The sequence below is a fragment of the Lupinus angustifolius genome, chromosome LG16 (assembly GCF_001865875.1).
Source record: "Lupinus angustifolius cultivar Tanjil chromosome LG16, LupAngTanjil_v1.0, whole genome shotgun sequence".
In the NCBI taxonomy this organism is placed as follows: Eukaryota; Viridiplantae; Streptophyta; class Magnoliopsida; order Fabales; family Fabaceae; genus Lupinus; species Lupinus angustifolius.
This window is the reverse complement of record NC_032024.1, coordinates 7,237,150-7,259,859: the sequence shown is the minus strand read 5'-3', so window position 1 is coordinate 7,259,859 and position 22,710 is coordinate 7,237,150. Positions and strand designations below refer to the sequence as shown.

General features: G+C 30.5%; 2 protein-coding genes across 3 annotated transcripts; one reads left to right on the top strand and one right to left on the bottom strand.

The window, feature by feature from the left end:
- On the top strand, window positions 9,500-11,809 carry LOC109329985 (protein TPX2-like). The gene is made up of 6 exons (XM_019563922.1): window positions 9,500-9,532; window positions 9,655-9,714; window positions 11,119-11,160; window positions 11,249-11,347; window positions 11,440-11,499; window positions 11,711-11,809. The coding sequence occupies exons 1-6, from the start codon at window positions 9,500-9,502 to the stop codon at window positions 11,807-11,809; spliced, it is 393 nt and encodes a 130-aa protein (XP_019419467.1).
- Window positions 12,939-22,357, bottom strand: LOC109329984 (glutamate decarboxylase-like). 2 transcript variants are annotated; one of them, XM_019563920.1, is made up of 8 exons: window positions 22,167-22,357; window positions 21,782-21,986; window positions 15,981-16,181; window positions 15,516-15,730; window positions 14,521-14,774; window positions 14,377-14,429; window positions 13,118-13,649; window positions 12,939-13,071 (listed from the first exon to the last, which is right to left on the bottom strand). In XM_019563920.1, exons 1-7 carry the CDS (start codon window positions 22,250-22,252, stop codon window positions 13,155-13,157), a joined length of 1,509 nt encoding a protein of 502 aa, XP_019419465.1. In that variant the 5' UTR covers window positions 22,253-22,357; the 3' UTR covers window positions 12,939-13,071; window positions 13,118-13,154. The 2 variants fall into 2 exon arrangements, with proteins under 2 accessions (XP_019419465.1, XP_019419464.1); XM_019563919.1 differs by having other exon boundaries at window positions 12,939-13,649.

The following is a 22,710-nucleotide window of genomic DNA, read 5'->3' as shown; positions in this document are numbered from 1 at the left end:
TTTGGAGCAGATGTACTTCCTTTACCTATACCTGACTAACGTCTTTATGAACACACTTAGAGTTCACATATTTATTTAATTTGTAGCTTGATAAATAAATATAGTGCAACTTGTGTGGTTCTTTTAAAAATTATATATAATTGATCAAGTTCTCTTATACATTTAGATGTTGATGTTGTTTATAACAATATAATTTTATCTGAGTTCATAATGATTTTACACTTGATGAAAGATATTATGTATGTATTAAAATATATTCTAAAGATACTTATAAGTCATTTAATATTTGATAATATATATATTTTTTGTCCAAAATTTCTATCCAACGAGTTTCATTGAGCAATGAAGATTAGTTTAAAATCTCAATGTCAACATTTTATTTTTAGTGTCGTTAGCCAATCAAGTTTGACAAAATTTCTATCATATGTTGTTAGTCATATCTTGCATTATCAAGTAATTCATCTTATTTTATCCATTGTGATTTTTACCTTGTTGTTAGTCATATCTTGCATTATCAAGTAATTCATCTTATTTTATCTTGCAGAGAACATATTGATTTATATTTTAAAGGAAATAGTTAAAATTTTATCTTTGGCCTCCCCGTATATATTTTTGTTATTCAATTAATTTTAATTATAAATTTTAATTAAATATCATCACCCTTCCTAAAATTTTGATCAAGATCCACCACTGCATACATTGTAAAGGTTTATATGCAGTTAATGCATTATTTATCATTCATTTTGCATTACTCTTAGTTGAAATTCAATGATAATTAAAAATGAACGATGAATAATTGAATAATACATAAGTAATATAAAAAACTCTTATACTTTCTCTATATATATTTTTTTTCCTCTTTAACTTTATCAACAAAGGAATATACGCAGTAGAAATCATATGTGACATCATGCTTTGGAAATCAATAATTTCATATCTTCTACTCTTGGAAATAAATATACAAAACATAGATTAAAGATGAAGCATTATAAAGCATAACTAGAATTGAAAAGACAGGTAGTGTAGTGCACTGTCACAATATTATTGATGGTGTAGTGCTAGTGAAAGAATATTGATTTGGAATTGGAGAATAAAAAAAATTATTTCTACAGAAAGAGAATTAACCGTATAAATAGTTCAGGTCAGGCCATACCAAACTTTGTCTTAAACATGTCGAATCTATATATATATAACATATAGGAGTTTGGGTCTGACTTGTTAGTCTGTTTAAAAAATTCAAAGTCTAGGTCTGATCTATTTAAAAGTCTGGTCTAGCCTGTTAGCATGTTTAAAGGTCTATTATACTATATTATTTTGAAATATGATATCATGTCTACATTTACATAGGATAATAAACCTACTTTTAACTAGACCTTATAACTCTAACAATTAAATTATATTTTTGTATACATTCTTATATTAAAATTACATATACATAATAACAACACTTATATAAAAAATTTATAATATGAACATTGTTTCATAATATAACTAAATATGCCGGCCTATTAGGTTTAATAGGCCTTTTGAATGGCCTAAAGTCTGATATGTTAAATTAAATAGACTTTTCAAAAAGTTTGAGCCTAACATGTTTATGAAAAAATCATGGTATGACCTAGCCTGTTATAGGTAAAATAATAGACCATTGATAGATAGTCTGATCTGTTTCCACCACTAAACGTAATAGACATGAATTTCCACGTGGTTCATTGAATCCGAGTGACATGAGGATTTGAATATGTTTCAGCCATCATTCATGTATTAATTATTATAAAAATATTAAAATATTAAAACATATGATTTGTAACAGTAATATTGAGACAATTTCATTTGGTAAGTTTGAAGCATTCAATTTTCTATTTTTTTCACTATCCTTTGTGGCATCATACCTTCATGTGAGTGAAATTAGAGGTAGAATGAATGTATCATATACAAATGTGAGGATGATGTTGGCTAATGTTAGTTTCATTTTTTATATATAAGCTAAGTTTTGAACAACGGTAAAGTTGTTTGGCTTGTGATCCGAAACTTATAATTTCACATCCTGAAAACAACTTATTCATTTATAAAGATAAAATTACGTATATTTATCATTACATATGAGAGCCTTATACACTAGACTGTAATTTTCCTTGATAACTAATGGACTTCTCCGTTTTCCTACAGTCAAGCAACAAATGTTATTATATATATAAACTCATAAGGGTTATATCTGCTGTTGTATCACAAAGTATATTACTCCATGTAGTATTATTTGTAATTGGTTGGGAAAAAAACATTGAAGTTAAAAATTAATGATTAAGTATTTTTTTCACCAATCATAAATAATAACCTATGAAGTGATACACTTTTATATGACAGAAAATGTTCATCCGCACACAAGTATGTATGATACAACAAACACAATGGATTACCAAGGTATCAAGGATTAAATTATACAACTAATGTAAAGTGAGCATTGTTTGAAAGGATTAATAGCAGATTGAAGGAGTTAATGTGTATTTGGTTGGTTTGACAAGTTAAGATCCTCTCCATAATAAGTGCATAAAAGTTGAAGAAAAATAATATAATGTGACATTTTTGTCTTTTAAATGTATTATGATAACATTTTTACTCTTAAATGCAAAAGGGAAAACAAGAACTCTTCTCTTCAACACTGAAGATGATTTTTTCTGATTTGACTACTTCAACAAGAAACATTTGAAAGCAGGCTATTAACAACTTCTTGGTCTTCAACTTTTGATAATTCACAAGTAGTATTGTACTCTTGTACTAATGAAAGTGACTTAACTTGAAATGTCTTGCATATAAATCTAAACAAAGAGCAAACTGGAATACAACAAGTCTAAACTATATCTGAGATAAATGTAAGACCGTTCATTGCAATTAATAAATAAATAATTCATTTACAATGGAGAAGTGATATTTATGAGACATTTTGAATTAGAATAAGATTTATTTCTTACATATGTAGTGATTTTAATGAATGACATGCTGATCAAGTCTAGTAACTAATACATAAGGAACATGAATTCCTTATGATTGGTGAAATACCAATATTAGGATCTTGAATTTCATAATTCTCACAATAATATAAAATAAGAGTGCAATGTCATATTTCTTAATTGATGTAATCAAGTGAGTTAGTTATAGTAGTTAGATGAGTTGCCACTTATAGAAAGTAATTAAGTTGGTTGAAGTTGTTTTAGGAAAGTTATATATTAGTTTGTAATCATTGAAGGATTATGTATAATTCCAATGCACTGAATATTCATTGAATTTAAACTCTCACAACTCAATTCTTCTCTCCCTGAACACGATTTCTCCTTCTTCTGCAACTCTTCTTTCTGTTTTCTTTTCTTTCTAAACACAACACTAACAATTGGCATCAAGAGCTAGCAAGAAGATCACCATCTTTCCACTGCAAATGGCACAAACAACTGGACATTTTGCCACAACACCACCTATATTTAATGGCAAGAACTGGACTAGGTGGTGTATATAGACGAAAGCAATACCTGGATATCAAGATGTGACAGATATAGTAGAGGAAGGGTTACCAATCCTAGAAGAAGAAGCCACAGAAGCACAAAGGAACGCACATAAACAAAACAAGAAATGGGACTGCAAAACAATTTGTATTTTGCCTTCTCCACCAAGCAGTGGACAATGGCCACTTTGAAATGATTGCAGGATCTGCAACAACTAAGGAAGCTTGTGATGTGCTAGGAAAGCACTATGTTGGTGCTGCACAATTGAAGAAAATTCGTCTACAAACCATGAGGAGGCAATATGAACTCATGCAGATGGAGGAAGGTGAGAAAGTGGCAGATTTTTCCACTAGGTTGATCACACACACAAATTCGATGAAGGCTTGTGGTGAGAAGATGACTGATGCAACCATAGTTGAGAAGATCCGAAGAACAGGGTCCCCTAAGTTTGATTATGTGGTGGTAGGTATTGAGGAATCAAGAAGAGTTGAAAATATGAAGATTGAGGAGCTTCAAGGGTCACTTGAAGCCCATGAACAAAGACTCAATGAGAGGATCACAGACAGATCCTCACACCAAGTTCTCCAAATGCAGACAGCAAAAAAAAAGAGGATTATGTGCAAAGAATTCAAGTAGAAATCAAGGAAGATATCCTATATGAAAGGGAGAAAGAACTATGTTAACAATTCTGAAAAACCAGAACAATCCAATAGGAGATATGGTTATAAGCAACTCAAAGGGGTGAAGAGGAAAGTTGACAAGAAGAAAGTTAGGTGCTATAATTGTGACAAGCTTGGGCATTACTCAACTGAATGCTTAACACCTACCAAGAATCAACAACAAAGAAAGCAAGAATCGGAAGCAAATCTTGTCAAGGAAGAAAATGAAGATTTTGATGAAGAAGTTGTACAACTCATGATGACAACAAAGTGAAGATCCCAAAGAAATGACACTTGGTATCTTGACTCTGGTTGCTCTAACCATATGACTGGACACAAAGAATGGTTGGTGAACTTTGACTCAAGCAAGAGAAACAAAGTGAAGTTTGCAGACAACAGGGTAGTGATCACTGAAGGCTCAGGTGACATACCTCTCAAAATGAAATCTGGTAGCAAAGCATACATAACAGATGTGTTGTTTGTCCCTGAAATGAAAACCAACCTCATCAGTCTTGGGCAACTACATGAAAAAGGATTCATCATAGAGCTGAATGATGGAGTTCTGAATGTCTATGACAACTTGAAGAAGAAGATCTTACAAGCTCCACTATCAAATAACAGAACATTCCAAATCAAGCTAGGAATTGTAGAGTCACAATGCTTGAATGCAGAAACTACCTCAAATGAGACATGGCTCTGGCACTTAAGGTATGTCCATCTCAACTATAGAGACCTTAGAATGTTAAGCACTAAGGAAATGATCATTGGTCTTCCTGAAATTAAAACTCAAAACTCAGTATGTGATAATTGCCTAACTAGCAAACAGGCCAGAACATCATTCAGTAATCACAAACAAAGTAGAGCTGTTGAATTACTAAATGTTGTATATTCAGATGTATGTGTACCTTTTGAAGTGCCATCACTTGGAGGAAACAAATACTTTGTCTCTTTTGTTGATGAGTTTAGTAGGAAGATGTGGATTTACCTAATCAAAGCAAGGAATGAAGTATTTGATAAGCTAAAGAAATTCAAGGCTTTGGCATAAAGACAATCTGGGAAACTCTTAAGAATTTTTAGAACAGATGGGGGAGGAGAGTTCAATTCAAGAGAGTTAGAAGATTGGTGTGAAGGACATGGCATCATTCATGAAGTCACTGCTCCATACACTCCACAACATAATGGAGTGGCTGAGAGGAGGAATAGAACCATATTGAACATGGTAAGGTGCATGTTGAAATGTAAAGGCTTGCCTCATAATCTCTGGGGTGAACCTGTGACTACAACAACATATGTACTGAACAGATGTCCAACTCAAGCTCTTGACAATCAGATCCCTGAAGAGGTTTGGACTGGAAAAAGGCAATCAGTGAAGCACTTAAGAGTGTTTGGTTCTGTTTGTTATAGGCACATCCCAGATCAGCTGAGAAGGAAGCTAGATGACAAGAGTGAATTGATGATTTTTGTTGGCTACAACCCAACAAGATCATATAGACTTATGAATCCTATAACCAATCAAGTGAAGTTCAACAGAGATGTGTACTTTGATGAGATGAGCCTATGGAAAGATTCCTTCATGAAGTCTGAGAATAACAAATCAGTAATTGTGATTCCTATGCAAGAGAATAGTGAGAACTCAGAAGAATTGAACCATATTCTAAGAATAAGGAATCAAGAAAACAAGGCTGCTGAAATTAGACCTACAAGGACAAGGCACCTACCACTAAAACTAAGTGAGTGTGTAATGTTTGCAGATGATGTAATCACTGATGAAGCTGACTTGATTCACTTGGCTCTCTTAGGTGAAATTGAACCAATCACTCTCAAAGAGGCACTTAAAGAGGATGTATGGCTTGAGCTATGAAGGAAGAACTCAAAGCCATCAATAAAAATTACACTTGGGAAGAGGTTGAATTACCTAATGATAAGAGACCTATAGCAATCAAATGGGTGTACAAGGTCAAGTTGAGACCTGATAGGAGTATCTCCAAGCATAAAGCAAGACTTATGGCCAAAGGATTCATGCAAAAAGAAGGCTATGACTATGATGAAGTGTTTGCACCAGTGGCCAGATTCGAAACAGTCAGGTTGATTGTTGCACTTGCTAGTTGGAATGGCTGGAAATTGTGGCAACTTGATGTCAAGAGTGCCTTCCTAAATGGGCCTCTTGAAGAAGAAGTGTATATAACTCACCCCCTGGATTTGAGACAACAATAGGGGAAAACAAAGTACTAAGACTAAAGAAGGCATTTTATGGCTTGAAACAAGCTCCAAGAGCTTGGAACAAAAGAATTGATTCATTCCTATCATCTATTGGCTTCACTAAGTACAACGTAGAACATGGTGTGAATGTGAACTTAACAAGCACAGGAGATTTAATTTGGTGTGTCTCTATGTGGATGATTTGGTCATCACAGGGAGTAGTGAATGTGAAATTCTAGCATTGAAGAGAAAGCTCAAATCTGAGTTTGAAATGACAGACCTTGGAGAATTAGCATACTTTCTTGGCATAGAATTTCTGAAAACATAAAAGGGAATAGTGATGCATCAGAGGAAGTACACAAAATATGTGCTAGATAGATTTCAAATGCAAAACTGTAAACATGCATCAACACTAGTTGAAGCAAACATGAAGCTAGATGAAGTTAGCCTGGAAAATCAAGCAGATACAACACTCTATAGACAAATTGTGGGCTGCCTCAGGTTTATATATCATAGCAGACCCGAGATAACCTATGCACTAGGAGTGATAAGCAAATACATGGCCAAACCTACACAAGCACACATGATTGCAGCAAAAAGAATCCTTAGATATCTCAAATGAACTTTATGTTATGGTGTGTTGTTCCCAAACCAAAAGCAGAACTGTGAGTCAGGCTTTGTGGGATACTCAGACTCAGATTGGTGTGGAGACAAGGAAGATAGAAGGAGCACCTCAGGATATTTGTTCACCATCTTTGGTGCACCTATATCTTGGAGCTCAAGGAAGCAAGATGTAGTAGCGTTATCAACTTGTGAAGCTGAATATATCTCAGCATGTAATGCCACTTTCCAAGGTTTATGGCTGATGCATCTAATGACAGAGCTGGAGTATGGAGAGTTTGAGAATTTCAAACTAAGGGTGGATAGTAAATCAGCAATAAGCTTGGCAAAGAATCCTGTTAGCCATGGAAGGAGCAAACATATTGAAACAATATTTCATTTCCTAAGAGATCAAGTTGGTAAGGGTAGAGTTAAGATGGTTCACTGCCCAACAGAGATTCAAAAAGCTGATATTTTAACAAAGGCACTCAAGGTGGATAGGTTCAAAAGACTAAGAGATATGATGAATGTATTAAGCTTCTAAAACAACTCTGTTTTGCTATGGAATGCTCACTGCCATGAACAATAACTCCTTGATTAAGAGGGCATGTTAATTGATGTAATCAAGTGAGTTAGTTATAGTAGTTAGATGAGTTGCCACCTATAGAAAGTAGTTAAGTTGGTTGAAGTTGTTTTAGGAAAGTTGTATATTAGTTTGTAAACATTGAAGGATTATGCATAATTCCAATGCACTGAATATTCATTGAATCTAAACTCTCACAACTCAATTCTTCTCTCCCTGAACATGATTTCTCCTTCTTCTGCAACTCTTCTTTCTGTTTTCTTTTCTTTCTAAACACAACACTAACAATATGGAATCCATGATTCTGATATACTCCTCTAATCTACCTTTTGAGAGAGTTTTAGCGTGATGACATTTCACAACCAAATCTTTAATTCCTTTTGTGACATTCGTTTTCTCTCTGATAGGAAGATGTGAAAACTATTTGTGATTTGGTGTGTTGGGGACCATAACCTTATGTGTTAACTTATGGGTTCTCATTATCACCTATGAGCTAACCTGTTGGGTATTCACTCATTAAGCTCATATCAGTTTTAGAAATCATATGGATTAACAGTAATTAGATCACTTATTTTGTAACCCAAAAATAAATAACCAATATAATTATATTAAATATATGATGCTCAACTTAATTATAAATTATAAATTTTTAGAACCACTTTGTATGATATTGATATGAGATCAGTATATATGTGAGTAAACTATGATCAATTACAAACAAGTTGTTTAAACTGAAATACGACTCTTCATTTATGTCAAGCAATCGATGATTCTAATATTATGGTTTATAGGTTAAAATTTTGGGATTTGATGATAACTCAAAACATGATAGGAAATTCAGAAATATCTTTGTTTATTGTTAGTAGAAAAAACCATTAACAATACAAAACTAAAGGTGATGAATGATGAATCAATAGTCACTCTCATAACAACTATCATTCAGAATGGTTACTTGGCAATCCTCATGAGATATTATGCATTATTGGAGTATGGTTATATGGTATTGTATGTACTATATTTTGTCAACTTGTCATACATTAATTAAACATGCAATTTTCTCTTTCCAAAATACTATTAAACTTCCACTTTTTAGCATTGAATTAACTTATTTATTTTGTTTGAATGCCTTCATTTCATAAAGGAACATGAAGTTTTACTAATTACTAAGTTACACTTATAATTATTAAAGCATCTCCATTCATCCATATTCTTCTTGAAATAAAAATATTATTCCTTCATTTACTTTGTATGTTTTTATTTTTGTTCATAATATTCATTATATAAGAACATCTTTTTATTCTTATAAGAAAATGTAGACCCAAATGACAAAAAGGAGAGATAAAAATCGTTTGTTATTATAAAATATAAATTTTGAACTAAATCGTAAAATCTAAATAAAAATAAGAATAATATTTGTGAAAAAAGTAAATGTTATTCTTAATTTATGAAGATGTGTATGTAATAAATTATAAAATACTCTCCAAATCAACCAATAGACCCCTCAGTGTTTTCCAAATGATCAAATTCAGCATGCCATATTGCTTAAGATTAATTAATGTAAACCAAGGATTACCCCTCCTTTAAGGCAAGAGGAAATTTGAAGGAACATAGTAGGGTTTGACAAAGATATTGTTGAGAGGGAGATTTAATCAGAAAGTTTGGTGCAAAAGAGCATGAAAATCCTAGAGCATGTTGGTGATGTAGCAACAAAAAGTAAAATTTTCAACAGATACCAACCTTAGAATTTCATCTTTTCCCACTCTTTATAGAATTTGTATCAAATCATGTTCCACACCGATGAAAACATATAATGTTAATTAAAAAAATATAAAATTCATTTTTTAATATTTTTTGCTTCAAGCCATTATTGCAAAACATGGTCTAAGACATGCTTTGAGATAAGAGGTTCATTTTCCTCTTTATATAGTCCCCTCAACTCAATAACGGCTACATACACATTTCAAAAAATGGAGAAAGCAAGCACTAAATCTACTTTGAAGGTTGGGATGCCTTAATTCTTTATGTTCTTGTTTTAATATGATCCCTCTTAATTAGCATAAGAATAATAATGTACTAACTCTTTCATTTCTTTGCATTTTCCTTATTTTTTCAATGACAAAAGTTTGTGAAGAACACTTCACAGTCTGCAACTCAATGGAGTACTACTAATTCTAAAGGAATGGTGAGATACCTAGTTTATTATCCTTGTCACATTGTTGCACCATGAAATCTAAACTTCCCTGGCATGCATGCATGGATTGGGATATAAAACTCGCATTCACTGAAGATACTTCTATTGCACTTGTTTTGTTCCATCCCCTTAACTCTTATGGTGAAAAGTTATGAAGATCACATATGAAAAACAGTGATAAAGAGAGATTATTGGAGTGTTATATAAGTAACATATCTTGCATGTTTTTATTTAGAGTGAAATCTCTTGCATGTTTTTATTTAGAGTGAAATCTCTTGCATGCTTAACTAGATGGTGATACAACCATTTTTGTTGTTGAGAAAAGCATGTTTTTGCATGTACACTATTCATTCTGTCATTATATATATATACATATATATATATATATATGAAATGATAACATATATATGTATATATACGAAATGATAACATATAAAAGCCAGTAATGCATGCACATGACACATGTAAGAAGCATAAGTATAACATACTTTTCTAATACTATCATCCAAGCTGTGTTAATTCCCTCACCAGCCAATAAGTTTATCCATGCAAATTTCTAATGCTATAATTTCTTGAATTTAGAATTGACTAAATTGCATATATCTTATAATTAAAAGTATTAATATGTAATGATATCTTATGAAGTAGTTGCCCTGCTTTCAAAATTAAATTATTCATATCGTGGAATCCCCAAATGAAATATGATATGCAGTTAAATGTTTTCTCTTTGCTTTGTGGTTGTTTATTTTCAAAAGCAATACCCCTCCTAAACTTATTCACTCAAAATTCATTATTTATTTTTTGTGCTTATTTTCCGAAACATGGTTTAATTCTATAAATAGAAATGCAATACATATTTTAACAAAGTTATATAAGAAGAAAACATGGTATTATGGCTTATCTTAAATAGAAATGCAATGCATAGTTTATACAACCTTTTTTTCACTGTAACATTTTTTTTTTTGAGTTTGTTTGCGAATTGAATTTTTAAATAGGAATGAAGGGAAATGAAATATTCTATGACTATAAAATATGCTTATAATATTACTTTGAAGTCTTCTTACTCACTTCACTTCAAAACTCAATCGGAAAACAAACCTAAATTGTATAGACAAATCCAACAACTTTAATTTTTGACTGAGATTATTAGACTGGTGAACCATGCTGTCCCTTTCCGTAATATAGATCAAGTGCATCACCACTTGGTGGACCCCATACTAAAAAAACTAGTACTTTTCTCATATTTCATTATTACTATGTTTTAGTTTTATCACTCTAGGATCCCTTTCTTGTGCATTACACTGTATACATAATTGTTTATTTTTAAAACCCCTTTAGCTTATTATACATGAATCATGATTGGCACCAAAATAAACATAATTGGATGTTTGACAGATAAAAGTTGAACTCAAAGACAAGCACAATGACAAGACTAAGGTAAGGAACTTAGTATAGTTTATAAATGACTGAATACAAAAGCAAAATTCTTTCAAATTTGGTTATTAAATTTAATGTCCCTGTGTAGGCTTCACCAAAGTCTCCCTCTAGAGAAAATACTAAACCACAAGAATTCAAACTTCACACCCAAGATAGAGCAGTGAAACGTGCAATGTTTAACTATGCTGTAAGATACTCTCAATAATTAGTGATAAAGTTTGAGGGGGAAAAAAACTTTAGATGGTTAATGAAAGTGGTTTTGCATATATATACACACAGATCACAACAAAGTTTTATCTCATGGAGCTGGAAAAGAAAAGGGAGGAGAAGTTGATAAAGGTAGGCACATAACAATATATATGGAGATATATTTTATGAGTAGAGATCCTTATCTAGTACTGGATGCGGATCTTGATACACAGTCCGTATTTTAATTATTGGAGTGGATGTCAACCCATATTTTTTGTACATCTTATTCCAAAAACGAGAGTAATTTTTAAGTGCACTTGAAATTTATATTTATGAAATTTATTCATTCAATTTGGAGCAGATGATTGAAGATGAAGAGACTCGTTTGTTAAGGAAGGAAATGGTTCCAAGAGCTCATTTGATGCCTTATTTTGATAAGCCATTCTCCCCACAAAGGTAAAGAGGGTAAAAGTGCATTGTACAATATCTAGTTTAAGCTCAATAGCAATTTTGAAAAGAAAGAAAGTAGCCATGGGTAGAAATTGAAGAAGAAAGTAGCAATAGGTAGAAATTGAAGAAAGTAGCAATAGCTATGTATAATTGAACTACCCCACTTAATGGCGGACGAGGATCACCTGTACCCATTGGTGTCCCCAATGGTATACCAAACGAATCAAAATGGGTTGTTTTATTGAAATTTGTTTTTATAAAAAACATAAATTAATATTTTATATTATTTTAGGAAATATGATTAGTTAGGGACATAGGGACAAAGTTTTTTTGGGACAAAGGATCCTTGTCTCACTTAGTGTACCAAACTGATGAATGTGTCTCAACAAATAAAATTTAATTGTGTTTTTGAGTGTGTCCTTTGATCTTGGGTCTTTTACATACAATGTCTTATACCAATTGAAAAGGACGAGTGTAGAATTACAATTAAACTTCACCCCTTTTCTTCTAGTTGACTAATTATGAGCTCGTTTGTAGGACTTCATGACCAACAAACAAATAAAAGGAGAGAATAAAGTACTAAAAAGTCTGACATGTGTATTATTATTTTTTAGTTTTTAAAATTACTTTTATAGAAAATGATTAAATATGATATATATCATGATTTTATTGACTAAAGGAGATATTTATTTCCTAGTATAGCCGTATAGGATAGAAGGTCTAGTTCTAATTTTTCTTCCATGTGATGTGATCACTTTCTAAATCATCTTAATTTTGTTGCCTCAGTTTGGAAAGTATTCTTGCTGTTTTGGTGCCTTCAAGAGAACGGAATTACATAGAACAATTGGTAAATCATTATAGCTAAGGAAGTCATGAGTGGTAAAAGTATTAGTGTATTGAAGTCCACTTTCTGAGGTTGAGAGAAGAAAAATTGTAGCTTTAAATATGATATATGCAGCAATGCAGCATAGAGATGTAAACAGTGTGGATAGATAATTTTTATAATGTTAAAGAGATGTAACAAATATTACAGAACATAAGAACATTTTAATTTTGAGAGAATGAAGTAAATAACACTGCAAGATGAAAGCAAGATTTGTTTTTTCCTCAGATCAGCCAACAACTGAACGATAGAAATCTGCCAATTAAGCAAGAAATGTGCATGTTTAGATTAACTTATTTTCCACGCAAAACAGCTTATAATCAAAGTTTCATGAAAAGGTTTTGAAAACAAAGTGATTATTTCTCCAGAAATAAGCCTGAACAAACATGCTACAAATGTATATATGAAAAAAGTACTAAAGCAGAGAACATAGACAACAAAACACACCCTTGTCCCATACCAAACATACTCTTTAACAAACACCACTCATCTTGTCATTGAGCTTCTTCCTCTCCGAAACAAACTTCTTCCAAACTGCAGTAATTTCCCTTTGAGTCTCAATAGCACTCTTCTTAGCTTTGCCATTGTTTTCTACACTTTCTGTGACTGTTACACTGGTGCTAGCCACCACCTTTGATGGAAATGAGTCAAGTTCATGCAGAACTTTTTCGATATCAACCACGAGGCGTTCCGCGAGAGTCCTCGAGAAATCCTCTCTAATAACGACACGAAGCACGGTCACATGTTGAGCATCTGGTGGCATGGTATATGCTGGCACTATCCACCCGAAGCGCCTCAGGAAGTCTGAGATTTGGAATTCATCGAAGTGGCTGTGGTCCTTCAAACTGAAGGCCACTAAAGGAACACCATTGTCCTTTGACACAATTTGAAACCTCCCTGTTTGTTCAAGTCCCTCCTTGAGTACTAACATGTTGTCTTTACAATTTTCCATCACATTTTTGTATCCCTGCAATCCCAGTTAATGTAAAGAAATTACATCAAGCATCAAGCATCAAGTTCTCAAGGTGAAGTAAACTTTATATACTATTCAAAAAATTGTAAGCATATGAATTATAGGTGCTAGAGAAACTTTGCTGGTGTTAGTCCTAACATGTTATCATGTATAATATAAGTTACAAAATAACTTTGATACCATTGAAAACACATTTCTTTTGTTTTTGTAGATAACAGTGGATTGGTTTTCTTGTACCAATTAATGTTTTTTTTGTGAATTGGTTCCCTTTAATGAATGAACTGAATTTTTACCCATAGTTTAAGTAAAAAAATAATAATAATAATTGGCAGTCTACACTCCCTACATGGATGAGTTATAACAAACAAAAAATAATTTTATCCTTGAGTGTTTTTTATATGGTGAAACAAAAGTTGATTCAAATCTATAAGAAACAACACTATAAAAGAATGTGAAGAGAGCTATATAAACCCTACTAAATATAGCCCTTGTGTACTGATAGTTAACATGAGTTATTTACAGTATCATTCAATCAGGTATTAGTATGATATATGACTTTTCCGTTTGTTATTAGAAAAGTGAAATATTTTTAATGACTTGTATTTACAGCATTCTAATTAAGTCCTCTGAATTATTCATATAATATGACAAGTATTTGAAGTAGAGGTATTAGTGTAGCACCAATGCAATTATAAATGGATCAAATGGTTGGCCATAATACCTCAAAACCAAGGCGAATTAGTTGATAGTATTGAGCAATAATTTGGCTAGAACCTGCATTGTATATTTTTTAAGAAATGATTATAAAGTACAATAACATTATGATGTTGAATTTGTACTTATTCCGATTATGTGTTCTTCTTACCTTTGGAAAAGTTGAGAGTGAAGGTGGGTTGATCAGTTCCAAGATAGTTGATGTGGAAGATGAGTTCATCAGGTAAATCATCTTTGCTTCTCCAAATAACCCAACCAATTCCAGCATAGACTAGACCATATTTATGGCCACTAACATTGATGCTCTTCACTAGTGGTAAACGGAAGTCCCATTCAAGCTCTGGATAAATAAATGGGGCAATGAAGCCACCACTGGCTGCATCCACATGAATAGGAGTGTCCCACCTACCAAAAAAAGTTTCATATGTCAAGAGTAACTATAGTGCTCAATAGAAAGAGTAATTGCTCTAATTACTACTCTTAAATTATATAGCCAACCCATGTGGTGAGACCAATGCTCATTGTTGTTGTATCATTCAATGCTGGTCTTCTAATGATTTTTTGATTTTCGAAATATCAGTTTAGTACTTTAGTCCCTTAATATATATTGGACAATAATTTCATTCTTTAACTAATGCTTATTTATTTATATGTCATAATGAAAAAGGCGTTGGTACAGTGGTTTAAGACTTCACTATATTCCAAAAGATAGATCAAAAGGTCAAGGTTTCAGTTCCTGATAACAATATTTATTAGGAGAGACAGTTATGCATCCCAAAAGAGATTAATTCTTCAATAAAAGGTAAGAGAATATTATTTGGTAGTACGAAAAAACATTATGTGATAAAGTGCAACCTAGTGTTGTAAAGCTCTTGCTATGCAATCTTGACCTGTATTTGTAAGAGGCTGATTCTATAACTTAACATGTAAACTCCTTATCACAAGACAACAACATTAATACTTGAGCCTAAGCTTATTCTACACTAAGGGTTAAATTAATCTTCAAAATCATCAGAAAATCAAGTTTATCTAGCATATGCTTTGCAGGACCAATTTAAATGCTCCATTCACTCAAACAATAAGCAATTATGTCACAATAAATCAGGAAAACACATGTACTCAAGAGGGGGAGGAAGAAAAAGATACCCAGTTTCCTTATTCTTTTCAACTAAGAGATCATTTAAACGCTTGACATCTTCAAACTCTCCATTTAGTGTTGAACCAAGGATAGCAGCAACACAAATAGTGTTCTCATCAACCAATTCCACAGCTTTTTCAGGGTCCATTACATAGTATCCATCACTCAACTTCACCTCTTTCAACTCCACTTCAAAGTACCTTGCAAATTTCTCCCAGCAAACCTTCACATCAACACAATTAAAACTTATATTAAACTCAAAAACCCTTACTCATCAATTAGTGCTAACAGTTTCACTAAGGATCTGTTGCGAGTTGGTTTTTGGAGGGAAATGGAAGACTTTGAAGTCATGAATACACTGATGACATGACTTTCAAGTCTTCCATTTCCTTTCATTCCCCTTCAAAATCAAACTCGCAAACAAACCCTAATGATTTTGAACAATGGCAAAACATGTAAAATATTTTATGTACTTGAACATTAGCTCCAGTAACAATGTTGGGTTTGTCATAAGGTTTTCCTTCTTCTTTTCTTCTCTCCTGCCACTTTCTTTTGAATGCCAATCCAGCTAACATTATGGCCTCTGATGAACCAACAGTGCCAACACCAATTGCAGTTTCGGTCTCTTCAAGTGGTGCATTAAAAAGATGAGCTATCATGTTAACACATCGATTCTGCATGCATATTAATCATAATGGTACATTATTCACTTTGTACACTGAAAGCAGAACTATAGAGCTTATATTATTTGTTACTATATCACGCTAGTGTTTCAGAAAATAAAATATCCAAGTCAGTCCTATTTTTCACCTTATACAATTTTGTATAAAAAATATTGATATAATCATGATGTGTCTGATACATTTTTTGTACTCTATATCAGAAATTCAGTTGTGATTATATATATATCTAATTTTTTTCTCTCCTCAAATGATAGATATAGAGTTTAAATCTACATATCAGACATACAAATATAACATCATCCTATGTCTAGAGTAGAGACATTAGTAAATTACACTATACCTCACTATAGTTCATAAAAAAATACACAATGCCATGAATTAGAAATGAGTGGTGTTAGTCTTGGTATAACCTTGAACAAATTTTGTAATGTCAGTTTGAGTCTCATAATTTATTTTCTTTCAATGATCACAGTGATCATCTTCTGATCCTAAAGCATATTTAAATAAATACAACAAATGAAAATTTTCATACAAAGAAAAATAAATTTATACTGTTTTAATTTATTACTAGGTGTAACTGTTAATAAAAGTGTTATGTTTCGTATATAACAAATATAGCATACTAATATATGATTATTAAATTAAGCAAATAGTAAAAATTCAGATTCATAACTATATATAGTATTTGTATAGTTTAATAATATTCTTATTCCATAATTAATTTTGCATGGATGAGCACACAAAAAATGATTATTTTAGAACAATCAAATAACTTCATTATAACAAAATTTGAAACTTTTAGGGTTAGTTTATGAAGGGAATGAAAGAAAATGAAAGACTTAGAGTTATCTCATAAGTGTATTTCATGTCTCTCAAGGCTGACATTTCATTTCCAAATTTTAACTTGCAAATTGGCTTCTCTATACATGAATTATATTTGTTTAAAAAATTGTTTTGTTATATAAAAATATGCTATTTGGGTGGGATGAAGATCAGTTATCCTGTTTTGTATTCCTATTTAATTAGAGATTGATAAAATTTATAAAAATATAAATTAATATTTTTAATATTTAATTCATCAGGTACATCAGATAATTTTTTTTAGGACATATAACTAATAAAAATAAAGTCTTTTAGGTGCCGTCTTATAAAGGGGAATGGATCTCCTGGTATAAGGAGATAAGTTGTCTCCTTCTGCCAATAAAATCATGACATGTGTCATATTTTATCATTTTCTATAAAAATATTTTTAAAAATAAACAAAATGGTATATATGTCACATTTTTACTGATTAGAGGAGATAAATTAGAGGAGATACATTATTTTTTTTTTTCTTTTAACACTCACATAAAGGAAGTTATTAATTAGGATTTGGAGTATGATGTTAGTATCTTGGGTTCCACATGTAAACCACCAGAATAGATTGGTCCACACAAATCTGTGGTCTCTCGCCATTGATTGAGGTTGTACTCCATGCTATGGGGGTCCCAATACAAATGTCACATTATGACAGACCAAAAGAAGAATTAAAAGGCAACACATATTATTAAAGACCAATGACATACTAATTGTACTTGAGCAAAGCCCTTTTTAACTTCTACCACTAGGTATAAATTGCTATCAATCTTTTCAAACAATTTTATTTTCTCAACTATATTATAAGTTCATAATTTTTCATTTTTATATAAGTTCCTAATTTTTCATTTTAAACTCAAAATATAAAGATTTATATATAGTTATTGCATTATTTATCATTTAATTGAATTACTTCTTTTAAACATTCAATAATCAATAGATATGAAAATAATAGATAATACAATCACAGTATATAAAATTTAAACATAGTTAGTGTATACATTTTTTTCTTTTAAACTCAGAACTTCTCTACAAGCTTATACATTAGGTGTGTCCATTGCACAATAAATTGTTTCTTAGCTATATAAACTGAGACAATTTCACTTAGTTTATTTTGCAGTTTCAGTATACTAACATGGTTTTCATAGGTATTATAGAAGCAACATAAATACAGTGATACAATGCATTAACAACTGGATTGGTCTAGTTAGTTAAACAACAAATCCAGCTATTAATCTATTATATGACTAGATTTATGTTGCTTTTGTAATAATGTGAAATTAAAGAATGGTTGAATGAACACTCCTTCATTTGAATGGTTGTTGAAAAGAAAACTAATGTTGGTTTTGATGATTTCTATTTATCTTGCTTCGAAGTTGAAAAATATTTTGATCTCCCTGGCATGTGTTCTATCTTGTAATCTCATCTAAACTTTGATATCCTAAACTTGTAGTATTGCAATTATATTTAGATAATAATGTATCTCTTTATATTAAAAAAATACTTTATTCTCTTATATTTATAATGATCTTAACTTCATTATCATTGATGGAAGAAAATCTAACATGCCTTGCATCATCATGCTAGGAATAGTATTAGCTTTACCTTGCATTAATAAAAACTTATTCTCTTTTTGGAGGTTTATAATTATTACTGCTAACCAATGTTATTCCTATAAATCAAACTTTTGATGTTTGATAAATATAATTATAGATAATTAGGTATAATAATTGATAATTAAGTAAAATTTTATATTATTAGACCTTCTTAGTATAAGATCATATCTTTCTTTTCTATATGTACTACGAACTATAATTATTTGTTGGGTCTTAGTTTCTTAGGTGCCGACACAAAAAAACAACAAGCAATGTGATATTTTGATTTAATGGGACCACTGAGGACTATTCGTTTCCGTCTTATACTCAAATGATAATATATAATATAGAGGGAGTTCAGATATAAAGATGTAAATAGTAGTTTTGAATCCCAATTTTTTTCAAAACAAATTTTTTTGTGTGGAAAAGCACGCATCCAATGTCTATATCCACATAAGTAAGGTTATAAATGTGTTAAAGCATATTCGGATTTAGTTTTTCGAATATAAATGCTTAATATCTTTAGCGATTCAAATGTAATAATCTTCCAAAATATATAGATACACACGAATCTGTGGACCCTTGCCATTGATTAAGGTTAGTGTACCCCCACATGTTACGGTACCTAATACAAATGTCACACTCTCCTGGTCAAGAAATTTTTTTGGGTAAATATGCATCTAAATATAGTTAACCAATTTTTTTTTGATAATATATTAAAATTTTAATTTAAATTAAATTAAATTTTAAATAATAACATAAAAAATATTAATATATTTGACTTTAAATAAAATATATTAGATATATCTTTATAAAAGTTTTCTTCTAAGTTCTAACCCAATTAGGTGATATTCACTCAACCACTAGCATTGACGGAAAGAAAAAAAGCAACACACATTAATAACAAAAAAAGAAAAAACCGATCACATACTAATTAGGTGTGGTTTTTAGTACACTTTTTTTCTATTTAGTTGTCAAATTTCAAAAAAATATCAGCTACTTTTTTCTCTTAAATCTCATTATTGTGGAGAGAGAAAAGTAAAAGTAAGTGGGAGGAACCGAGGAAGAATTGAGAATGGTAAAATAGAAAAAGTTTGCTAAAAACAAAAAGTACTAATTTTCCTGATTTGTATAAAATAATCTAAGACAATAATTATAAAATAAAAACATTAGTATTTTAATACATGTACAATGCCAATAAAAAACTAGAGTATAGTTTAAATTTAAAAATGGACAAAAAATATATTTTGGATTTCACAACATTATCAACTTATCATAGTCTTGAGAAATGCAATATCTTAGATAAACATCCTGGGGGGCTACAAATTTTCATGTTGGCATATGAAAAAATGAACTAACCTATCTTTAGGTATTAAAAGATGGATATAATAAGTATACATATGGTGTAAATGTTTTTTTACTCTGCCAATAAATCATCAATCATTTATAAGTTAATTATCATTGACTATCAAATAAAATAATACAAATCAATATGAATAATACACTAATAATGTAAAAAAATTTACACTGACAATACATAGATTTAAAACTCTTAAAAAATTCTTACATTTACACGTGATATGAGAGTTAGAAACTTAATTAGATGTTGACCAAAATTTCCAATTTATGTTAAGGTGCGTTCTTATTATTTTTTGTGTACCTAAGATGCCTTCTTTAATTAAAAAAATGTGTTCACCAAAAACAATATATAATGAAAGGTATGGGCACTTAATATATTAAAAAATATGTTTTTTCTTCAGCTAATTTAACAGAAACTAATGTTATTTTAATTCCTTATACTGAGTTAACTAAATGCAATAAATAACGATAGCATTTCTTGTAAATTATTAAATTAGTTTTTTACTTTTTTATATGAGAGTATGAGATTTTTCGACTAAGTTGATAAATTGATAATGATTCTTCCAAAATATGTGTGAAATTAGTCACAAGCTTATAGTTGTGTATCTAATTTATTAAATTAGAATTGTTCTATAAAAATTAATTTAAATTTGAAAAATTACTAAAAGTATAATAATATAATTTTTAATTAGAAATAACTAATGTAAATGTGAAAGTGGTAGACTAATTATTCAAAACTCTTTTAAAATTGTATGTACTAACATAGTATTTTTAATGTTATAAATTCATTTTTAAAAGCTACAACATCTTTATTTTTATTTATCAGATAATTTTAGTAGCTTATTAAATTTTTTGTTACTATTTACTTATCTTTTTGGGTAAGAAATTAATCTCTTTTGAAGTTAATGATTGTCTCTCCCAATAAGTATCACTCCCAATAATCCGACTCTTGACCTTTTGGTCATCCTAAAAATTTAGTGAGATCTTACATCACTATACTAACTTTGTGTTAGTTAGTAGTTTATTAATATATTGATTGAAAAAGTTAACTAAATTAAAAATTATAAGTTGTCATCAAATACTATCATTGTTGTTAGATCCAAGATATAATCTTTAAAAATGTGTAATAAATAAAAAATTGCTTTCTATTCACATATAAAAGTATGTCCATACTCCCATCAATCATTTACATTTCTACTTTACTATTTTCTAAAATTACAATTAATCAACAAAATGTGTTAATAAATATTTGACTAGTCAGCTACATAGAGGAATCTGGAGTTAATTATTAAAGAGCTAACATATTCATATAAAAATGATATATTTTTAAAAGAATTCACCCTACAAATCTTCCTATATATTATTTTTATGGTGAATAATGACTTTTAGATTTTTTTTATAGGAGACCATATGATTTGAGTATTCTTTTATATTTCTAAGATAACTAAAAGTGTATTTTTTTCTTAATATTACTTTTTTTGGAAAATATACTGAAGGAATATGAGAAAGCTCATTTGTAATAATTAATAAATATCCATGTATATTATTGGTGATGATCCTTGAACGGAGGTCCACAGAAAAGAAAAAATTTAATAAGTCCATATACCTAATAAATTTTTTATTTCAAGCACGTAGTTTTTTTACTTTTTCATGCTATCTGGTATTTATCTTTTCTCATTCTACCAAAAAAAATTAAAAAAATTTAGGTAGTTGGAATTAAAAAAAAAACAAAGAACAAAAAATAAAATTAATGAATAATATAATAGTTGTAGGTAAACTTGCCTGAAGCTCAGTGGTAACAGGGTATTCATCCATGTCAACGTAGTTCTTGTTAATGGAAGCCATGATAAGTTTATCACACTCTGGTTCCATCCATGTTGTTACAAATGATGCAAGATTCAACCTTGGGTTTCCATCAAGCATCAATTCATCGTTTATGATTTGGTATGCTGCTTCTTTTGGTATTGATTCTTCTGGCATCCTGAACCTTTTATGTACAACAAAAAATGCATTTTTTCTAAGATATAGATCGACCCATATGAAAATAAATATCACCTATTAAAATTACTATACATCTTATAAATAAATGATTGATCATGTTAATGAGTATATGAAAGTAATATTGAAATCTTGATGTAACAAATTATGTCATATAATATATGTATACCTGGGAAGGGCGGTTCTGACATAGCGTGAAGCAAATGTTGAATGGAGAGAAACATCGCTATCTGAGGTTGTCTTGGACAGAACCATGGTGGGGAGAAAAATGAAGGAGCTACAAAAGATGGAAGAGATGTGTGTGGTTTTGTGTTTATAGAAATGGTGTATTTGATACTTGAGAATGGTTTTATGGAACAGAGGACTAATGGAGTTAAATAGAGCAAGTGGCGGTTAATTTGGTGTTAATTTAATTCCAACCATGAATACTACTAGAGTACTTACAAAAACTAAAAAATTATATACATTTACTACATCATCTAACATTATTTGCATAAAACTCATACATTGTTAGTATATACATTTTTCTAAAAAATAAGAGAAAAAGATATATGTGCTAACCGTATATAAGTTTTATACACTGTCATTGCATCATCCATCGTTGATATTTAATTATCATTTACTTTTTAGAAAAAAAAGTGATTCAAATGAATGGTGGATAATATAGTATATATATAGCGGCAGAACTTTCATAGGGCAAGAGGGGGCAAATG

Excerpts from the sequence above, each read along its gene's own strand:
- LOC109329985 (XM_019563922.1), top strand. The coding sequence starts at position 9,500 with ATGGAGAAAGCAAGCACTAAATCTACTTTGAAG. Across the intron at positions 9,533-9,654 it reads GCACTAAATCTACTTTGAAG|TTTGTGAAGAACACTTCACA; the intron begins GTTGGGATGCCT and ends CAATGACAAAAG. Across the intron at positions 9,715-11,118 it reads CTACTAATTCTAAAGGAATG|ATAAAAGTTGAACTCAAAGA; the intron begins GTGAGATACCTA and ends GATGTTTGACAG.
- LOC109329984 (XM_019563919.1), bottom strand. The coding sequence starts at position 22,252 with ATGGTTCTGTCCAAGACAACCTCAGATAGCGATGTTTCTCTCCATTCA. Across the intron at positions 15,731-15,980 it reads TTACTGGAGCTAATGTTCAA|GTTTGCTGGGAGAAATTTGC; the intron begins GTACATAAAATA and ends GTTGATGTGAAG. Across the intron at positions 14,430-14,520 it reads CACTCTCAACTTTTCCAAAG|GTTCTAGCCAAATTATTGCT; the intron begins GTAAGAAGAACA and ends TATACAATGCAG.